A 14,983-nucleotide genomic window follows, 5' to 3' on the forward strand; every position below is an offset into this window, starting at 1 on the left:
CACGTAGAGCTTTACTGATCAGCAGGTTCAAAGGATTCAGCAGAGCGTAGAGTCAGAGCTAAATGCCACATCACCATAGAGTTTGTTAACAACAGCTTTCTTTGCCCTTTGTCTCGATGGACTGAATCAGGGATACTCGTCATACTTCACCTCAACCACGTCACTGAGAGACCCCAGCCTGACACAGCAGCAGAGATGATGAAAGCAGAAACAGCAAACAGATGCTTCAGTTGTGTTTCTCTCTGTGTGTGCGCTCACGCCCACTTGTGTGTGTGAACTTTCCACGTACCTCAGCTTGTTTCTCCAACATGAGCCATCAGGGCTGAAAAACATCACTAACACATGAATTCTTTCTCTTTTTGTTATCACCTGTGATCATGTGTCTCATGTTTCTGTCATTCACCAGTTCTTGTATAGTTACGTGTAACTAGACTTCTGTGGGACGTAAATGATTGTTTTGTATGCAGATCTGTACAAAGGATGGAAACACTTGATTACAAAGGAGATCTCAGCTGTGTTGTTGTGGATGGACTTCAACGTATTTGTTAAAAAAGAGAATAAAGCAAAGTGTTTTAGCTGTTTGGGAGTTTTTGTTTGATTCCATTCAGTTTTATTTCTATGGAGTCAAATAATAAGAAAGGCTCTAGAACAGCCCTGAGTTTGTCCAGGTGACACTCCTCTGAAGAACAAAGACAAAGAGGAAGAAGGGGACTCGTTTTCAAGTCTTGTTTCTTTCAAAATAAAAGCTGAAATGTTTTGGAAGCATGATAATATTTCAGCCAGGATGCCGTCTCCAAGGAGACCTGCACCTCAGCGCTGAGCTCCACATCACGCCCTGTGAAAGCACAGATATAAATCTGCTGCAGTGAGAAGAACTTTACCCAACACAAGTGTAGAAGTAGACATTTGACTTTACCTACAACCTGTTAACAACAAAGCTTTCATTGCCTCTGCTGTTGATGTCATGTAGGACTAATCATACTTCACATCAGCCATGCACACGTCAGAGGATCTCCAGGCTTTCAGTAATAAAGCCAAGCAGATGATGTGAACATAGCAATAGTAAAACATGCATCATAATCAGCTGTATGTGTCGACTATGTGGCACCTCAGTCTTGTTGGCATGAAGAAAAGTTGTGTAACATGTAGCATAAGGGCTGCAAAGACATCATGTAGACAGCAGTCGTCTGTTAGTCGTAACGTATCTCCTGTTAAAGAGTTAAATGTGCGTTCTCCATCTCTGTCCTCTCACAGCTCGCCGTACACCAACTCCAGCTGTGGTAACCATGGCTGTGCCCATCAACACGCTGAAGCTGAGACGCCACCCGTCACTATGGCGACTCCAATAGGGTTACCTGTCAGCTGTGGACGCATGAAAGGAAAACAGCAGAAACACAGACATGTTTACTGGAACATTTCCTATTGACAGCTTTATGGAAAAGTGGGTTTAAACACTTTTCTATGTTTTATTTTGTTTATTTATGGATTTATTGTGAAAGGAATTTCAAAGGTTTAATTTGACCTTTCCCCTGTTTTTCATACAGACTGGAGACGAATGGATGGTGCTTTCTTTGTTTGTCTAAAGATAATGAATAAAACTCTACACACATCTTAAACCACCCTCCTTTCTATATATTTTGTTATATAAATGGAAAGTATATAAGACACAAACTGAGCTTATATGATACTAAGGACCCTGGAGGTCAGTCCACCTTTATAATTCAGCACAGCCTGGAGTCTTGGTCTTTTCTTGGATGTTGGTTCCCTTTGTTTCCATCCTCTGTTAAGATGTTTCAGTAATGTTGAGGTCTGGGGAGGCCAATCCATGGCTGACGTCCTGTGATGCTGCATTAGCAGTTTGTTCATAGTGAAAAATGAAGCCACTGCCAATCAGACATTTGCACAGTGGATCAACTTCTGATGGTACTGTCCTGAATTCCACACCTATAATATGTTTGCATGTACTGATGAATATGTGCAGCTGATTTTCAGTCCAGTTCCTGTGTGACAGACGCCAGTCTTTCTGCCTGTGTCCTTCCTTAACAATAGAGCCATCCTTCCACTGAGACTGTTTCTGATGAGGCTTCACTGAGCAGTAGATGGATCCCTCAGCTCATCTAATCGTCCTATTTCTAACACATGACTGTCAGAAACTGTTAATCTGCTGCAGCTCTTTAACTCCTCCACTTCTTTTTTTGTAATCTCTTAGTTTCCTCATCTTTTAAGGTGGCACTGCACACCAGATCCAAAGTCAACATGCTGTTATATGATGGAGTTGAACCTGTAATGGAGTTTGATTTAAACCAATCAGCAATTAAGTGAATGATGATGAGCAAAGATGGTGGAGGTGGTGGATGAAGATCCGGACAGCTGTGGTTGGCTCCTCGTATAGAGCAGAGTGAGGTTGTGTTTGCACATTATTATAAAACCATGTTCACCATATATTTTAGCTGCAGACAATAACATGATTTCTTTGCTGTGGTGATTTTATTCCACTTTGGTAAAATGGAAAACCATCATTTCTTGCTGTAATTCACACATTATTCCAAGAGCCTCAACACGAGCCTTGTAGTCCGACCATATATAGACAAATCAATAGTTGTGTTTGTAACAGCTCACGAACATGAATCGTTCCACATTACTTTGAAATCATTGTAAACTAAACTGGAATAAATGAGTGTTTATATATAGTTTTGTCTCAGCTGTTCATACACAGTGTTTCAGTTCTTATCAGAGTCCCACCGTCTCACTGTGGTGAACCTTTAGCTCTGTTGTAAGCGTGTTGTTAGACCAGGTTTCCCTCATTTAAAAATAATCTCTCATTAGAAATGGACATGATGTCTAAGACATAGAAATGCTTATTATGGGTTCACTTGATGTCACTGAAAAGATGCACATGGGTAACGTGCAGGCCATCCAGCTCCGAGGTTTATCTCCTCACCTCGAGTCTGCGACACTCTCTCCGTGTCCTCTCAGATAAGGGCGCGCACATTTCTGCACCATCTTCTAAATTACAAAGAGCGATTCACAAAACAGAAGCTCACAAAACACTCATCACAAACCAAAAATGGCTCCACTGAGCGTCAAACTGTCACCAGAATTACTGATAATCTAAAGACTCACAGAACTCATTTTGTCTCATTGTGTCTTAGTTTGAGACATAAGTGCATGATCATAATACTGTGTAGTTAGATGAGACAGAGCTGATGCTTGCTCTTAATTATCCTCTTCATGTTTCCCGAGCCTCAGCAGTGGAAGCTACCATGGATAGAAAGACTATGACTCATCTTAAATCTCAAATCTTTGTCTCCAAAGAGCTGCTGATGTGTCCGATATGATCCACAAGCTTAAACTAGGATTATAAGTGTGTGCAGTGATGTGTGTGAAACCTCTGAGGACTCACACGTGTGTGCTTCAGCCCACACACACATATGAAGCACTGCGACCTCACACAGAAGTGTTTTACACATCCAGCCTGAATCCTGATCATTTCTACAGTTTATTAAGTTCAGCTTCACCTGAACATCAGTGATGAAGCTGCTCTGACTCCATCACAGCTCACAGCTGTTGGAATGAGTCAAACAATGAAGAAGGTTCAGAAACAGCTGATGATTTTACAGAAACATGATGCAAACATGAAAATGGACACATGATTTTTTATTAACAGACACTGTTTATGTTTCACTGTGCATGACGTCATCAACACTGACACCAGGGGGCGCTCATCAGCAGCCTGAGGAACTGTGATAAGGGAGGGAGACGCAGTGTTGTGTGTACTGCAGTCGGACAGAAGGAAAAACTTCCTCCTGAAAACATTTTCATCCTTCCCAAAAGTGTTTGAGTCAAATGTTACAAATATATAAATACAATAAAACACAGGGTCTTACATAAAATCAGTGATGCAGTTGTGCACTGAGCACCTTTCCAATGTTCCTTCCTCAGATGAGTCCAGCTGCTGAACACATTAACATCTGTATGTAAATGTAGCCGAGAACCAACCTGAGCACTGCTGGGAAAATACAAAGGCAACCATCAAAGTGCTGTATTATCTTATTTATTCTGAATATTGACTTAGATCCACACCACGATTTATGAAACTATAGAACTAAAATAACAACAATCGTCTGCTTCTTTAAAATTTCTTTCATTACATCAAACCAGTGAAAACTGAAAAAAACAAAGAGCTGTTAGCATGTTCAGACCAACTTTGAGACAGAGACTGTAAAGTTCTGCACTTTAAATCCTGCCTGTGTTCCTGCAAATGATTCACACTGAAAGTATCTTAGTTTAGTATTGAGTGAGCCACAAAGCAGCCTGATAGCTTTAAAACAGGAAAAGTAAATGAAATTGACAGTTTCAGTGTAGCTGGATCTATTATTGGGGGGTCATGACCCCCGTAACCCTGCCTGGTCCTGAGGTCAAATCCACCATCTTTGTTTCAGAGCTTCATGTTCTCCCGTGTTTGTGTGCGTCCTCTCCGGTACTCCGGCTTCCTCCCACAGTCCAAACACATGCAGTTAGTGGGGTCAGGTTAGCTGTGAGTGGTTGTGTCTCTGTGTTATTCCACCTTAATCAATGACTTCCTGTTAGCATGAAGTGCTTCTGTAGGACTGATGTCATTTTCATGGTTGGATCATTTAAATGAAGCTGGACTCAGATGCAGTAAATAAGCTGATTGATCATTAATGAATAAAGCTGGTCAAACACATCACGTGGACACATGTGATTGTGTGTTGTATTGATCCCAATGCTGGTATCAGTCCTGGATCAATAACACTGGATGGATGCGTTCAGCATGGAGCACCTGAGCTGTGTTACAGACAAACATGGAAACTGACAGGTCTGTGTCATTCACAGTCTGTAACACTTCTAAACAACAGAGGCTGACCCAAGTGCCTCAGAGCCAGGCACGCTCACATCACAGCTCTCTAAATAAGCCAGTTTCAAAATAAGAGCTGAAAGCTGTGTTTGCTTGTGTTAGCTTATTATTGTGGAGACTAACATTCAGTGATCATGTGTTCAGACTCATAATGATTACTCTCAGAAATCCTGATCTTTGTATTTACTGTGTGTTGGATCAATAACTGAGATTCATGGTATCACACAGCTGTGCTGCTGCTGATGTCAGCACATCTGGAACAATACGAGGTATCTGCTACCAGACTGAGCAGGACGTGAGACCTGTGGACTGTTTAAAGCTGTCCCTCCACAGCTCACTCAGACCTGATCCACACCTCAGTGATATTCTCTGACTTCCTCACACTCAAAAAAATCAACTAGGGCATGTGTTTGATTAACAAAGTAGTAATATGTTTACATCACATGAAGAAATCATTTTTATGCTCATTAAATGATTCATTCTTTTTTGTTGAATATAAATCAAAGAAAACTTTGATGAGTTAAATTCGTTCATGGCAATCCAATGAGAATGAGGTCCATCAAACCAACGGCTCTGATAGCGTCATGTATTGCGCATGCTCCACGCCCACCGGATGCGGAAAGGTCCGTTGAGAAGTTAACGAGCGCACGTGGAGTTACTTCTTTGGCATACCTGATAGTGAGGTAAGTAATATTTCTTGATATATTTATTTAGGTTAGTGGAGTGAGAGATAAATACTATTAGTTAAAAATTTTTACCTGTGTAGTGTGGAGATTTAGAGGAGTTTTATATATAGCAGGGAGGTTGTAGACCCAAGCATTTTTCAAATGTAAGTCGGTGAATTTAATGTTTTTTTAAAAACTTAACCGGAGTCGCTAATTGTTGCAACAGAGCAAAAACTGATGAGGTTATTTTGGTAAGTTCGCTTTTTTTTTTTGTTTCTGTCGACTTTGAATGAGGTTTGTTTCATGGTTATCTGCGTTGGTAGGACTGTTTTTCTTCTCTGGAGTTAGCTAACTTTGAAGAGCGGGAAAGCCGCGTAGAGCCGTTACGTCTTCGCATATAGCTCCGTGAATGACAGGTTACTTTCTGCTTAACCGGAGTTGGTGATTGTTGGTAGTAGTGGTAAGACTGACCGACATGGTTTTGGTGATTTTATGAGTGTTTTATGATGCTCTATCTAAAATTCCTGTTTTTGTCAGTGGAGTTTAGTCGCGGGCAACCGCATTAACTGGATTGATGAAAGGTTTAATTCAACTAAACCAGCGTTTAGGGGAGTTAATAACAAGGAGTAAGATAAAATCTGTCACAATAATTGCATGTGCATTTTCTTTTTTTGTAATATATTCACTTAGTTTTCGAATTCAGAATGATTTAGGTGGATAATTGTTCGGGTTATAGTTTCTCTGGTGCTCTGCATTAAGGCTGACTAACGGTGCGTTCACACCGAACGCGATAGACGCCCCTAGCTGATCGCGTGCACATTTGCACCTCGAAGCGCGTCCAGCATGAACTGGTCGAGCTTTATATGCAATTTTCACGCGTATGAAGAAGAGATCTGGGAGGAAGTAGTGCCAGACGGTATGTTATTAAAATGGCAGCTGTCAATCTAGCGTTTGAAGAAAGAGTCTCCCTTCTCTATTTGCTGTGGAGAGCAGAGCAGTGCCTAAAGGACGTCCTCACCGTACCTGGGTCCATCAGGTCTTCCACAAGCGTGAGCAGTTTGGTGAGTTTCACCACTTGCTCCAGAAGCTCCGTCTGGATGACGGCCGCTTTCAGCTGTACCACCTTCTGTCCCTTGCCGAGTTTGAGGAGCTGCTGTCCCGCAGATTTTACCAGCTGGAGCGGTAGACGTGATAAGCGCGAATGCACAAAATGCACCACACAAACTGCAGCGCGTATTTTACTTCGCGCTTCAAAGGCGTCAGTCGTGTGAAGTAGGCAGAAAAGCGTTTTCTCAATGCAAATCTGCTTCCGAAGTTTAGCTGGACCTCCAGTCACGCTTCATCGTGCTCCTCCATTGACTTTACATGTAAACCTGAAGCTCTGGTCGCGTCTATCGCGTTCGGTGTGTACGCACCGTAACAGTCTTCACATTTCACAGTATGTAGATATTAACACAAATTTGTCAGAGTAATAACTTTGTTTTAATTAATTTCTCTCCCCAGAAATACATCACAAAATAAAGCCACATTCCCATGCTCTGAGATTCTTATGCACCTCCTCAACAATACATGGTAAGTTCATGTTTGCCTTATTATTATTATGTTATTTATTTTTTTTGGATGATGCAGAAGTTTAATCTCCTTGACGTTTTCTAATGCATATTTCATTTTTTATCAGTGACGTGTATGTGGCAGTGCAAGCATTGTGTTACCAGAGAGAGCAGCAGGTACAAATTACTTCAACATTATAAACTACATCATCATTACGGAATAGGTCAACATTATCTGTGCATATATGTTAATTGTCCGTGCACATTTAAGACTTGGAGTGGACTGAACACTCATGTCTATAAAGCTCATTCATCTCAGTTTACACAGACAGCTTCAAGTTCAGTAACTTTTAAATGTGAGTTATGTGACTGCAGTGACGTCTTCTCTGAGAGAGATTTTTTTGTCCATATTGGAACACATCTGCGAAGTAACGAGACAGTTAGTTGTGTGTTTCTTGGTTGCCCTTTCAAGACAAATATTTACAATACATTTTATACACACAAGAGGAAGCATCATCCACACACACTTAAAGATTTTAAAGACAGGGTAGTTACACGTGTGGACCCAGTTCAAGTGATAGAGTCCTCTGATAACGTAAGGGCTAGCTGTTCTGAAGATGTATCCTATGGTGAATTTGAAAGTGAGTCAGTGACAGAATGTGATAATAGTGCTGTTGAAAATCAGCCCGAACTAATTGAACGGAAATTAGCAGTAATATTGTTGAAATTGGAACACATATTTCATGTTCCAGCAAAAGGATTAGATGAGTTCTTAGAGGAGTTAGTTTTTCTGTTGAGTTCAGCTAGTGTACCTCTGACAAAGCGTACAATTAGAGAAATTTTTAAGAGCCTTAACCTCCATATTAGTCAGGCTGTTATTGAAGAGCTTGCAAATTCTGTATGTGTTTCTAACCCTGTGGCTAAAACATTGGGAAAGTGTGGCCCTCTTGCCACTCCTTATAAAAGAAAACTATACTACATACAAAATGTTAGGGTTGTAGAGCCTGTTGAGTATTTTTTATCGATAGACCAAAGGAAGTCATTTCAGTACAAACGCTATATAAGAACCAGTCTATTTACCATGTGGCCTTTTGGACTCTTCCAAACTAAGTATTCCTTTTTCAAACTGCTGCCTAAAAGCTAAATATTGTCATTATGGATTCCCTTTTTTCTTAGGATGACACAATACATGCAAGACGAGCATGCATCCTGAAGTCCTTGTGTGTCTACCTGAATGAAGACCATGAGAAACTTGTGAAGGAATATACGGTCAGTTACATTCACAAGTTGTTCTGTGTTATGTAATTTGCTCCAGGAGTTATGGGTAATTTCAATATATGAAATGGTAAAATGTGACACCACGTGTGAATAAAAGATATTGCAATTGGTCCTTGTTTTGTTTCATGTCAAATTTCTGAGGTGTGAAACCAGAGACATAGAATTTAGTAAATATATCAGCATATTCACGCTGATTGCTCAATTCCTTTATTTTTTTCATATCTAGACTCAAACAAATGTATTATTGTATTTTACGTCACAGAACACTGAGGCCAACACTGAAGCCATGGAACAAACTGTGATGGGAGTGTATGTCATACATCAGGAGGGTGCGGAGCCTGGAGATGACCCAGAGAACATCGGTGTCCTGATTGAAGGCGTGGAGGTTCTCACTGGTTTGAGGAGCATTGCAATTGCTTGTGCTCTGTTATTTGGACTGATATACTGTCTGAACCTAAGCTACCCACCGGAGCTCAAATGCACTTTTGAAGTCTTGCAAAAGATTATCATGAAGCTGGATGGACAGAGGTTGTCATCCAAGGCACAGTTTCTAAAAAACAAGCTAATGGGGTGAATGAGCTTGAAACAGACTCAGGCAAGCCAGATATTTTTTTTTCAAGGTTTTTGCAATGCAAATATGTGTTTACTGTTTTAAAGTTTAAAATTGTAAGTTATAAAATGTTCATATAAACTATGTGGTTTGCTCTGCGGCTATTATACAAAGATTGTTTGTTCATAACTTAAAGTCTTATACAGTTTAAGTGTAAACACTGATTTTTGCCAGATGGCAATTGTTACAAAGGCAAATGCACACTGGTTTTCACAAATTGTTTGAGTGGAGCAGTTATGCTCAAAATTGAATGTTTTCTCCACACGTTAAATAGCATAAAGTCACTATTAATGGATACAGCCTGATTAAATGGAGGACTAATGTATGCAAGCAACATAGTAATGTTGTAATATTATAGTAATGTTGAATGTTATGTCTGAGCTTTAAATTGTGTTAAAATTCATATTGTTGTTTGCAATGCATATTTTACTACATTTTACCAAAGTTGCTTTGGGGATAATATTTTTTGTCTGCAAACTATTCAACAGACTTATTTCATTTTTATTATTAGGGTTATTTTATTGTATTTTTTCTTTCAGTCAGCATGTCTTGATCTGGAAGTTCTGTGGTCTTAGTATGAGATGGTTAAAGGGGAGAAAGCTAGGCTGAACTGGGATCCTGCCAACTGTTTTAAGAATGTTCAAGCAAAATAAAAGAGATGGTTTTGCAAGTTATCATTTATGTATGTTTCATTAATTTAATTAAAAGTAATGTTTACATAAGCAATACAAACACTAACTGAAACATGATTGGTGTAAGTACTACAGACATAAATTACATTTGTTCATTCAACAAGATTAACATTGGTGTAACAAACAAATATTTTACTAGTTCATGTAACAAGACTGACTTTTGATGTGCCAAAGTGTTTAAACAATATAACATGAATTTAAATTAATTAGACTAACTTGGTACAAACATGTTAACTGAATAAAAATCAAATTAACTGAATGTTAATGTTTAAATTATGTTACACTTACAAACATATTTAGATCTAGAGATTTCAGACCTACCATTTATTAGCTCAAACATCAAAATACATGAATGCTTTAAAAGTATCAACATCAGCTTTTCTCTGACAGCATGGTGGGAGTTTCTAAAAATAACGGCGTCTTCATTAATCCCATGCAAACGTACACCTATCTGGAACAACCCTGACATATTACAAAACAATAATATGATTAATTTCCCAGAATGGAGTTGTAAAGGAATTAAATACTTAGAACATATATTAGAGGGAACAGAATTTATTCCATTTGACAGACTAGTTGAACAATATGGGATCAACAAGACAAGGTTTTTAGAATATCAACAAATTAAATCCATAGTAAAAAAGAAATTTAACCTCAGTCAAGTTGAATTACAAACACCACCAAGTGCGGCACATTTTCTTACTCTTAAATCCCCCAAATTATTATCTAAAATATACAGAACACTTTCTAAATTAGATGAATCAATATCCCTTCCTACTGCAAAGTGGGAAGCGGATTTATCAGTCAACCTAGACCAAAACTTCTGGTCTCAGATTTGCTTAAAAACTTTTAAATTAATTAAAAATCCCAGTCTGCAATTAATACAATACAAAATACTTCATAGAGCGCACTATACAGGTCATCAGATGTTCAAGATGGGCTTTACATCTTCCAACAACTGCTCACACTGTCAAGGCAATACACCAGACAATTATATCCACGCTCTGTGGTTCTGTCCACCAGTTCAGAAGTTTTGGCGCGAGATATGTGAAGACTTATCAAAGTGTCTGAAATGTAACATTCCAACTTCCCCCTTAGTGTGTTTACTGGGCAGCTTAGATAATGTCACTTCAGAAAAGAATATGGCCCATATGGTTTTCACTGCCCTATGCATAGCCAAGAAAACAGTCCTCATGAACTGGAAAAATAAAAATAATCTTAATTCTAACCAATATAGAAATTATCTATTAGATTACATTAGTCTTGATACAGCCTCTGCCACCACATCAGATCAATTGCTCTGGGCCCCTTTTATCAGCTCCATCACCTAGTGGGGGTGGGGGGTCATAGTTTGGTCCCGCCTTCACTGTTGTGATTGGTGTGGGGGTAGGGACAGGCTTAGGGCGTCGGGGGGTTCCCCGGAGGCATCTTCCTTGGGGGGCTCAACCCGGGGTAGCGGTCACGTCCGGTTAGGGGCTCTGTTGGCTCTCAGGTGACTGTTTCCTCGCGGCTGCGTGCAGCGGGGCTAGGGGAGGGTCTGTGCTGACGGACGTGGGTTACTGACCTGGCAACCTGGCTGCCCCTGGGTGGGTCCGGGATGGGCGTGAGGTTCTGGGGGCGCTCCGTCTCTGGGCTGGGGCCCGGGCCGGGCCTCGGGGGCTTGGGTCCTGGTTGGTGTGTTGCCGGGGTTGTGGGCGGGTGGGTGCATGGGGGCCCGGCCCTGGAGCAGGGTGCCGCCGGTGCGTCGAGCCGCCTGGGGGGCTCTTCAACTGGTGGGGGGGATGGTCACATCTGGCAGGAGCTTTCTTCTCTTCAGGAACTCTCTGCAGGAGGGGGAGATACAGGAGAGGTGGAGGAAGATCTCAGCCTGGGCGTTTACCGTCTTATGTAGTCTGGAAGATGTGTGGATGGTGGGGTGGGTGCAGTTTTCTCTGTGGTGGGGTTGGGTGGACTGTCCAGGGCTCTGTGGAGCCGGAGGGCGCTACTGCACTGGGCCCCGGTCTGATGGGCCTGGGCCCCCTTTCCCTGGCGGGTCGCGAAGGGTGGGAGTGCCTACTGGGGTCAGCGGGGGAGCTGGCCCCAGGGAGGGGTTACCTGCCCCTCCCTTCCTTCCCTCCCCATCTCCAGCTGCCTCCCTCTTCCCGCTCCTCCACAACCACTCACACATGCAGGGCCTTGGAGTGGGGGTATGTCACCAGGGTGCAGAGGAGGCTACCCCCCCCCTGTCCCCTTCTGGCTGCCTCTGCCTCAATTTTATCCCACAACTTAGACATTCACATTATTCACACTCTCATTACACATACATATAGGATCTTGGGGGTGGGCACAATCACGGAGTCCAAAGTACCATCAGGGTGTATACCTCACCCCTGGCGTCGTTGCCCACCTCTCAATTTTAAATACACGTAGACATTGAGGGCTAGCAGGAGGGACTATGCGCTTACCTGCTGCTCCTTGGCAGGTAGCTCCATGCCCTCCTGGGTTTTAATTGCACCTTAGAACACACATGCATCAACATTACAATGAGCGGGTGGAGGGAGGTTTGGAGTCTTCTCCCACCCCCACTCTCTGCGGCCTGCTGGAGCGGGAGGGCTAGTAGGAGGAGTTGGCCGTCCGACTGCGGTCTGGGGTGTGGGGCCTCCCTGCTGCTGCGGAGTCGGGGTGGTCTGCCTCTCCCCACCGCAGGGAAAAGGGTAACACCACCTGGGTCTGGGTGCAGTTCCCCCCTCCAGGGGCAAGGGTACCTAGACCCGGTTTGTAGAGTACGCTTGGGGAGTGTGATTGTGTGTACAACGTCTCTTTATGTCTGTCTCCACGTTGGTTGAGTGTGGAGTGAGTGCATATGAGAGCATGAGGGTGGGAATGGATGTTTGTGTCTGTGTGTGCCTGTATGTCTGTGTCTATATGTCAGGTTGGGTGTCAGACGCCACCTCTCTGGGGACACCTCAGGCCCTCCAAGGTTTGGAGGCCTATCTCCACCCACCACCACTTCCCCTGCCGGTGGCGGACTCCCTCAGGTGTCGGTGTGTTGGTGGTTCTTTGTATCTGGGGGTGGGCGTCCGGGTACACACCGGCTCACTCCTTGGCGGCCGCTTGTCGGGGCCTGGGGCTCGCTCGGGCCCCTTTGGAGGTGGGGTGCCCCCGGCCTCTCGGCCTGGGGCTCGGTCACTCAGGCACAGCTGGGGGCCGGCGGAGCTCACGGGCGCGTCACTGCAACTCCCCCTGACTTCTGCTCCGCGGCTGCTGAGTGAGCCCTCATCTGGGACTCTCCTCAGCTCTTACTGGAACAGTGGCGCAGCTGCCCCTCTGTTGGTCTTCCATGGTCTCTTGTGTTCTGGGGGCCTCTGGATGTCTGGAGTTTTGATCTCCTCCATACCCACTTCACACCCTGGAGGACGGGGCTGTGGCCCCCCCACACTCCCTAGCAGATCATTACATGGAGAAACCTTTGGAATGCAAGCATGCTGATCCACACAGGTATGCACACATGGGTATTCACAGACGCAGACTAGGGCTTTCTTGGCTGCTGCCTCAAAGCACACTGTGCGCTGTCTATCTTGCGTGCTGCACAATATCGTTTATTATTTAGTAAATATTGATATCTATGGCTAGCTAGTTTATTGTGATGGTGCTTTGTTTTCTCTATTATTATGTTGCTCTTTGTTGTTTGCTGTCTCCTCTGTTTGTTTTTTTTTTTTGTTTGTTTTTTTTTTTTTTCTCCATACAGGTGACCCAGGAGTTCTTTTTTTTTTCTCTCTCTTCCCCCCCTTCTCACCGTCTCTTCTCCCCTTTGGTTTTCTTTCTTTCTCTCCCCCTCTTTCTCTCATTCATTCCCCCTGTCCTATTTATTAAAAAAAAAAAAAAAAAATGACAAAGGATGAACTGAAGCTCTGCCATCACGTAATGTCGCATACTGCTGTTTCTGATGTCATTTAGAAAAAAAAAAACAAAAAAACAAAAAAAAACAAACATATTTAGTGTTGAACCAACACAATCAAGATGGATTGATATAACATGATTTGTTTAGATGGAATATAGGTGGCAAGATGAAATTAAGTTCATCCAATGAATTATTTTTTTGAGTGCAGTAGAGACAGAAACCATTCAGATCTGGGACCATCAGCTGACTGATGATGTCACACAGACTGTGTTTTTCAGGAACAGTGATTCTGATGTGAGCCTGCTAGCTGACAGCAGACCTGATGAAAGCACATGTTCACATCTGTGAGGACAGACTGGACTCTTTGACTGCACCTTGGTTCTCCTCAGAGGTCTGTACAGGAGCATGTCCACCCCCACTGAAGATCTCAGTCACTGTGAAACATAGAAAGCTGCTTGTGTGGCCTCTGCCTCACATGTAGATACAGCTACAGGTTTCTCTGTCAGTCAGACTGAAACAGTGTCCTGATGCTGCATCATTCAGCTCTGTGCCCCAGTCAGCATCACTGGGAGCTACCAGTGTTTCTGCCCTTTTCCTGTAACACTACACTCAGCACAGGCTCAGCTGGTATCCAGTGTTGGACTTTGGCTTCAGCTGCTGTGATAGATCCTCTAACATAGATCAGCTCTGCTACATGTTGTTAGATAAGTGCAGCTGCTGTCATGTCCTGATGTTTCTCTGGCTCAGCAGCTTCTCCATCAGAGGTTCACATGGAGCTGATCCAGTATCTCCAGTAACTGTGTTCTGTGCCTCACTGGTTCATCCTTCTGTCTGTGTGACGTCAGTCAGATGTTGAAGTTAAACTCTGTAATCTTCACTGTGTCACAGAGTTCAGTGAGTCCCGTTATTCACAGTATCAATCAGATCATCAGAGAACAGCTGATCAGCAATCAGTGGTGCCAACAGCGCCTCCTGTGGTGAGAGGATGCAATAATGCAATGTAGCATTTTTCCACTCAACACTTGCAGTCATGGAAACTGTCTGTTGGATCTGTGTGACGTTGCTTTCTTGGTTAGAGTTCCTCACAAATGTCCAGATGATTCTTCTAATGAGGCGTCGACCATGTTTGCAGCTCTTTGGAAGAAAACGTCGCCCTTTGCCATCCTTACTTTTCTTTGACTTCTTCAAATGCAGCTGAACTCCAGCTGGTATTTTCTTGGACTTTGCAGCTGTTTCTGGTCATCAGTTCATTCCTGCAAACCTCTGAAGCTGAACAACAATGATGCTGCATTGCTGGCTGATCCCAAAAGGTTGATTCTGTTCATCTGGACGTTTTCAGAAACGTTTGCTCACTGATCAGGTGACTTCTTCAGTCTCAGCTGACTGCAGCTTTACAAGCTTACAAACAGCACATTTGCACAATGACTGA

General features: G+C 42.9%; 2 protein-coding genes across 2 annotated transcripts in view; one reads left to right on the top strand and one right to left on the bottom strand.

The window, feature by feature from the left end:
• Positions 1-5,161: 5,161 nt before the first annotated feature.
• Positions 5,162-9,380, top strand: LOC112433433 (uncharacterized). The gene is made up of 5 exons (XM_024801631.2): positions 5,162-5,562; positions 7,048-7,116; positions 7,223-7,271; positions 8,271-8,363; positions 8,635-9,380. The coding sequence occupies exons 1-5, from the start codon at positions 5,423-5,425 to the stop codon at positions 8,944-8,946; spliced, it is 663 nt and encodes a 220-aa protein (XP_024657399.1). The 5' UTR covers positions 5,162-5,422; the 3' UTR covers positions 8,947-9,380.
• Positions 9,381-9,653: 273 nt separating this feature from the next.
• LOC143418283 (stonustoxin subunit beta-like) overlaps positions 9,654-14,983 on the bottom strand; it is a 25,216-nt gene continuing 19,886 nt past the window's right edge. Inside the window, exon 4 of the mRNA XM_076882839.1 lies at positions 9,654-14,983. This exon is cut by the window's right edge and continues 938 nt beyond it. The gene's annotated coding sequence lies outside the window, so the exon portion shown is untranslated.

Source organism: Maylandia zebra, linkage group LG4 (genome assembly GCF_041146795.1).
Source record: "Maylandia zebra isolate NMK-2024a linkage group LG4, Mzebra_GT3a, whole genome shotgun sequence".
Classification (NCBI taxonomy): domain Eukaryota; kingdom Metazoa; phylum Chordata; class Actinopteri; order Cichliformes; family Cichlidae; genus Maylandia; species Maylandia zebra.

What these genes read in the sequence shown, in the direction of transcription:
- LOC112433433 (XM_024801631.2), top strand. Translation starts at nt 5,423, where the DNA reads ATGAGAATGAGGTCCATCAAACCAACGGCTCTGATAGCGTCATGTATT. An exon ending in CACCTCCTCAACAATACATG is followed by an intron (nt 7,117 to 7,222) that starts GTAAGTTCATGT and finishes ATTTTTTATCAG; the next exon opens with TGACGTGTATGTGGCAGTGC. An exon ending in AACTTGTGAAGGAATATACG is followed by an intron (nt 8,364 to 8,634) that starts GTCAGTTACATT and finishes TTTACGTCACAG; the next exon opens with AACACTGAGGCCAACACTGA.